Source organism: Panthera pardus, unplaced genomic scaffold (assembly GCF_024362965.1).
Source record: "Panthera pardus isolate Hobbes unplaced genomic scaffold, ASM2436296v1 HiC_scaffold_24, whole genome shotgun sequence".
Taxonomy (NCBI): Eukaryota; Metazoa; Chordata; class Mammalia; order Carnivora; family Felidae; genus Panthera; species Panthera pardus.
The window spans coordinates 76,806,071-76,812,771 of record NW_026526810.1 but is presented as its reverse complement, the minus strand read 5'-3'; the positions used below and the strand labels follow the sequence as shown (position 1 = coordinate 76,812,771).

General features: G+C 36.2%; 1 protein-coding gene across 3 annotated transcripts in view; it reads right to left on the bottom strand.

Annotated features, from left to right (window-relative positions):
• Window positions 1–1,080: 1,080 nt before the first annotated feature.
• The window catches only part of LOC109253323 (signal recognition particle 54 kDa protein), a 69,584-nt gene continuing 63,963 nt past the window's right edge, over window positions 1,081–6,701 (bottom strand). For 2 of the 3 annotated variants that reach the window (XM_019426173.2, XM_019426172.2), the window contains 3 exons: window positions 5,089–5,155; window positions 3,927–4,024; window positions 1,081–1,781 (listed from right to left, as the gene is read on the bottom strand). In XM_019426173.2, coding sequence (XP_019281718.2) covers window positions 1,575–1,781; window positions 3,927–4,024; window positions 5,089–5,155 — 372 coding nt within the window. In that variant the 3' untranslated portion in view covers window positions 1,081–1,574. The remainder of the gene's footprint in view (window positions 1,782–3,926; window positions 4,025–5,088; window positions 5,156–6,701) is intronic. The other variant, XM_053889350.1, reaches the window with a different exon arrangement.

The following is a 6,701-nucleotide window of genomic DNA, read 5'->3' as shown; positions in this document are numbered from 1 at the left end:
CCTTCACTGGATAAACCAATAAATATCTGAGTTAGAGGTCCTATCTCAAATGAAGTTTAAAACAAATTGGAGGAGGTCAGGTTAACATATTTTAGCGTTACTGGTAAACTAAAATTTATGGTGACATTAATTACATAATCTGAAGATTAATCCTTTAAGTACTAAATTAAAGAGTTTACACCCATGACCAAAAAATTACCATCATATACCATGAAGTACCATACCACAAATCCTTGTAACTGAAGATTCCAGATGAAAAATTATCTTTCCTAAATCCTTCAAATTTTAGTTGAAGAACTTAATGGCCAGATGTTCGTGTTCACTGATAAAAGATTTCCTTAACAGGCCCACTGTACCCTATGTTAGAGTTTCTCTGAAGCCATATTTTATATAAAAATATTTAAGACTGAAAGCTTAATGCTGTTTTGAACAACCATTAATCTCTGAAAGCTTTAAGTTTGTGAAAAAGCTTTTAAGAGCAGCGTTTCTGAAATACTCCACACATTCTTCCTTACCCACATTTAGTTATAAATCAGTCATACATATATCTGTAAGATTATGAGCACATACTTAGCAATATTTTCAAAATCAGTTTCATATTATACTTTTGTAAGTTTTGCCAATAGCACAGCGGACTCTAGAGAGATGACCATACCTGGGTTAAGTAAATTGTCCACTTTACTGTTGTTACTTTGAAGAGGTAATAACCAGTCACCACTATGCTACCATGGCACCTTATACAATATTCAACAGTGGACCCCTGAAGGGTTAAGTCTTCATCTGTCCCTTACTCCACCCACCTCCCTGCAAGGACTTATCCCATAGGAAGCATTCAGGGTCCACTGAGTGACAAAACCAGGATGCCATGTGGATAATCACTAGGTGTTACCACTTGGAATACAAACACGTTAATAAATTCATCCCATAACTAGTGTTTTTAACATAATTTTCAAAGCTAGTTATTTGAGTACTGAAAAAGAAAAAGATTAAGTAGTAACCTGCATTAAAAAAAGTAAACCCATCTTAAAATTGGTGTTATCATCTTTTCATAAAATATTCTCAAGGAAAGAAAAATCAAAGTGCTTTTGTCTTGCTCCTTTTATTACACACGGTAAACCATCCTTAGTATGAAATTAATGGTTAGATGTATAAATGTAAGACAACATGAGAAAATCTATGGGGGAAAGTCCTCATTTTAATCTGAGACCACGAAGATCAGCTCCAATTAGTCTTAATCAGTAATTTAACTATTTTTTTTCTTACAAACACAAATAACAGACACGTTTGATAATTTAACTCTTAATTGGCAATTACGGCTCTAGAATGTCCTTATTTTTTTTAAGAATATTTTAAAACCAAAGCACTAATTTGACATACAGTAAAAGCATAATATAAATGCCCAAATTTCAGATCTGGCTTTTGCTAGATAGAGCCTAAGAATAAAGAAACATTTCTCCCTTTCCAGATAATAATTTAAAATATAAATAATTGTATTAAGTCCCACTGAATAAAGAATGTGAAAGTTCCTGGTATTATAAAAACCCTAGAGTTTGAAGGTTGATAGTCATTTCATTCTACGGTGGGACAGAGACTGGATTTTGTTTGTTTTCCATAATTACTTCACAGTCTGCCTCCATTTCAAAATTGAGATTCACAAATGAACTGGATGCCCCTGTTTCTGGTTGATCCGTCTGGACAATGGAATCAGCTTGCAGTTTACTCTGCTGGTACTGTCTTTCTGCTTCTTCAGACATCCTGTTTTCTTCTTCTTCTTCTTCTTCCTAAAAAGAGGAAATATCAAGAATTGTTGAAATGTAAATGCCCAGAAGAAATATTTGTTCCCCTGCTTTCAACTACTTGTGCGTTTGTTTTTTTTAAACTAAAACATTAGTGTCATGTCCAATTCAGTTTGGTCAAATTAAGACAAGACTTACCTCCCTGTCCCCTGTTCCCAAACTGAAATGGAAACTATTATATGACATTTTAAAGAAAGTGATGTTATTTTTAAAACACGGTACAGCACTGCTTCCCTTAGATGGGACCTGAATTAACTTTGACAAAGGCTATATCTTTTCAGTTTCTAATCTAAATTAAAAAATTGCTAGAGGCGCCTGGGTGGTTCAGCCAGCTGAAGAAGTGTCTGACTTCAGCTGAGGTCAGGTCTCGTGGTTCATGAGTTCGAGCCCTGCATCAGGCTCTGTGCTGACAGTTCAGAGCCTGCAGCCTGCTTCAGATTCTGTGTCTCCCTCTCTCTCTCTGCCCCTCCCCCACTCATGCTCTCTCTCAAGAATAAACATTAAAAAAATTTTTTTAATTGCTAAATACTGTATCACTTCAATTACAGGATATCAGCCTATTCAGTGGAATAGGGTGGTCTATTCACTAAATGGTATAACATGGTTAATGCTTCTGTAAGCAGCTTGTATACAGATAAGGCAGTCACTGCCCTCAAGAAGTTTACAATCTAGGAGGGAAGTTAAGACATGTAAAAAGAGTATTAAGACAGAAAGGAATAAGCACTATAGAGATTTAGACAGTAAGTAATTTCTAGTTCCAGAACTACTAAATTCATGGAGGAAGTGGCAATTGTATCAGTCAACACAATATGCGTAGTCAGTACAGAATAAGTAACCTGTCAAGATCACTCTAGAGCTTGCTTGAGAGAAAACAAGAAAAAGAGAACACTTAGGACTCTTTAATAGTCCAGATGAGGTAATGAGGCTGTAAACAAGGCTGGTAGTGTTAAAAACACTCATGTGTTCATAAAACATTTTTGAAACCATATAACAAATATAAAGTAAGCTGCCTTAGGCACTCTCCCGTTGCACTCTGCTCCAGTGACAAAGTACTATTCTTGCCACTTCTCCAGATACATGACTTCTCTTCATGCCTCTACATTCTAGCTTTAGCTGAGCTGCCGTCCCCATTTGCTTGAAGGAAAATAATAAAAGATTCCAATATTTATCCCATGCTCATCTATATACACTGGGTGCTTTTTCTAAGCATTTTACATATTAACTCATTTAATCCGTAGAGCAACCCTGAACATGGATGGCACACTTCTGATTATTAAGATGAAGAAACTGAGGCTTACATGGGGCAACTGGGTGGCTCAGTCAGTTAAGCGCCTGACTTTGGCTCAAGTTGTGATCTCCCAGTTCACAAGTTCGAGCTTGCACTGGGCTCTGTGCTGACAGCTCAGAGCCTGGAACCTGCCGCGGATTCTGTGTTTCCTTCTCTCTGCCCCTCCCCCCACTCACACTCTGTTTTCCTCTCTCAAAACATCAATAAACATTTTTAAAAATTAAAAAAAAAAGAAACTGAGGCTTTACAGACGTTAAGCATCTTGCTCAAGGTTACAAAGTTAGAAGTGGCACAGTCAAAACTCGAATTCAGACCCTTTGGTTCTTCAGCCCATGCTCTTGAGAGCTAAACTTTTCTCATTCCTTAAGGCTCAACCCATTTTACCCCCACCCTAAGACCTCACTACATTTGCAGACAAAATTGCTTCACCTCTTTGTGCCTTAACAACTGGCACTTACACATTTCTAATACTTGTAATTTTCTGTGCACCTAACCCTCCACGTCTATATATCCTAAGTATAGAGACTAAGTCTTATTTGCTCATCTTAAAATTGGAAAAATAATCCAAAGAGAGATGTATGAAGATTAAATAACACCTCACATAACACCTAGCACAATGAAATCTAGCTTAGTTTCACACCAAGATCCTAGAGAAATTTCAGTATTAAAAAATACATAAATTAAAAATATCTAAGTTGATAAATTAATAACGCTAGAATGAAATGCCTATCCTAAGGGAGCTCTCTTTTGGGCACCTAAGGACGATATATATGCTCATTATACAACCCATGAAGTCCACAGTAAACTGAACTGAATGAAAAAAATGTAAAAAGGAGACACACCTCCTTCTTCATCCGGTAATACTCATCAATGGCATATTGGTATTTAGGGGTGCTGATGCCCAAAACAGATGCAATCTTCTCTCCAAGAAAGTCACACACTAAGGATACAAAAGTTAGATGACTTACACAATTCCATAAACTTTTCTTAAGTATTTTCTATGTGCAAGACACTGTAAAAATACAAAAGTTACAGTCTCTGCCCTCAGGGAGATTATGAACACTTAATACATCTCTTCTGTGTATCTTCCTTGATTTCCCCAAGAGACAGCAGTGGCTCCTTCTGGGTTCCTAACAACACTCTCCTTATACCTCTAATTATAACCCATATCACCATGTATTATAATTATCTATTATGTGTCTATTTTTTAAAGAAAAACATATACTCTTAGAGAGCTGGGACACCATTAGGCTGTAGGAGAGGAAGGGCTTGTTCTCTAACACTCACTGAGTGCCTGCCACATGCCAGGCACTGTGAAAGGTTAGACTCAGAAGGGCAGATGAAGCACATCCAAAATGTAATCCAGGTCTGAATGTAAAGCTCATGTTCTTTTCATTACGCCACACTGTGTAGGTATATCAAGTGTTCAGTAAACGTTTCTTGTATGAATTACTGTTCAAAATTAGCTCTAATAAAAAGCAGAAAATGACAGAAGCTATGAGGGAGTTAAAACTGGAAACAGAGGAAAGCTTTATGATTTAAAACCTATGTTTAAAGTTAGCATGATTAAGTCATAAGGTGATAATTCATTTCCTTCAAATATGACTTAGTTACAGATCAACTTAAGATATGAAATATTAATGAAATTAAAATATAAATGAATTGTAACTACAGGCTCTAGAATAAGCAGTCAGAATGACAACAGTATCAGTAGGAAATCATGTAACAAAATAGCAAAATAGCTGCTGACAGAACTAAGTTTCAAAAACACAAAAATTAATATAAAATAAAATAATAAAGCCATTTTTCAGTTCTTTAAAAAAAAAAACCACAACCAGGAGCTGAAGATTAGATTAACATCTTCCAATGCTAGCTAACTGCTGAAAGCAAAGTAATTACCTCCCTATTGTTTCTCCTTCACTTTGGAGACACCCCATTTGGGAAAGCTCCTGTTTTTGGAGCATATTATAATAGTTATACAATACTCAAACAGAAAAGTAGTACCTGAAAGGGTTGATGTGGCAGCTCGAAGCATGTAAAACCATAAGTAGGGGCCCCAGGTAAGTTTTGTCTGCAACAAGAAGTCAGGTTAGCAACATTCATACCTAAACTCATTCTGTATATTTAGGCCAGAATGAAGTAATCAAGTACTTGGTTGGCACATAAAACATTCTATAAATAGTACTATAGACTACAATGCAACTAAAAATTTAAAAGTTTTATAGACAGAATTCTACAAAGACATTTTATATTTACCCATTTAACTACCACCACCTTAAACCCATGGAATAACCAAAAAAAGCAGCAGCCCCTAAAAATGGAGTTGGTAAGTCATAGTCTTGATTATTTATGAATTGACAATCTATAGCCTTTCTCCTGTCTTGCTGTTTTGTTGTCTTTATTATTGATAAGCACAGTATCAGAGAGATGATGCAATAAATAGAAAGGGACCTTAAGAAATCATACAGTACATGGGAATGCAAACTCGTGAAGTCACTCTGGAAAACAGTATGGAGGTTCCTCAAAAAATTAAAAACAGAGGGGCGCCTGCGTGGCTCAGTCAGTTAAGCGTCTGACTCTAGCTCAGGTCATGATCTCACGGTCTGTGAGTTTGAGCCCCACGTCGGGCTCTGTGCTAACAGCTCAGAGCCTGGAGCCTGTTTCAGATTCTGTGTCTTCCTCTCTCTCTGACCCTCCCCCATTCATGTTCTGTCTCTCCCTGTCTCAAAAATAAATAAACGTTAAAAAAAAAAATTAAAAAAAAAAAAATTAAAAACAGAACTACCCTATGACCGAGCAATTGTACTACTAGGTATTTATCCAAGGGATACAGGTATGCTGTTTTGAAGGGGCACATGCACCCCAATTTTTATAGCAGCACTATCAACAACAGCTAAAGTATGGAAAGAGCCTGAATGTCCATCGATGGATGAATGGATAAAGAAGATGTGATATACACATATACAATGGAGTATTACTTGGCAATGAAAAAGAATGAAATCTTGCCATTTGCAACCACCTGGTTGGAACTGGAGGATATTATGCTAAGCGAAATTAGTCAGTACGAGAAAGACAAATATCATATGGCTTCACTCATATGAGGACTTTAACATACAAAACAGATGAACATAAGGGAAGGGAAGCAAAAATAATATAAAAACAGAAAGGGGGACAAAACATAAGAGATGCTTAAATATGGAGAACAAACAGAGGGTTGCTGGAGGGGTTGTGGGAGGGGGGATGGGCTAAATGGGTAAGGGCCATTAAGGAATCTACTCCTGAAATCACTGTTGCACTATATACTAACTAACTTGGATGTAAATTTAAAAATAAATTAATTCAAAAAAATTTTTTAAATCATACAGTACAACATACTTTATGATACAGTAGGCAAATTAAGATTCAGATAAATGAAGCAGAATAAGGGTATATCAAATGAACTTTCAATGGCGGGAAAATAAATGACCAATAAGCAACAAGATGAGTTTTTGTTTCTTTAAAGGTTATAAAGGGACTAGACCATATAGCCCAAGACAAGCTGACTGTATATTTATAGGACCAATGGTAGAATGCAATCTACATTGTACAATTCCATTGTTAATCTTGATGCTGCACTT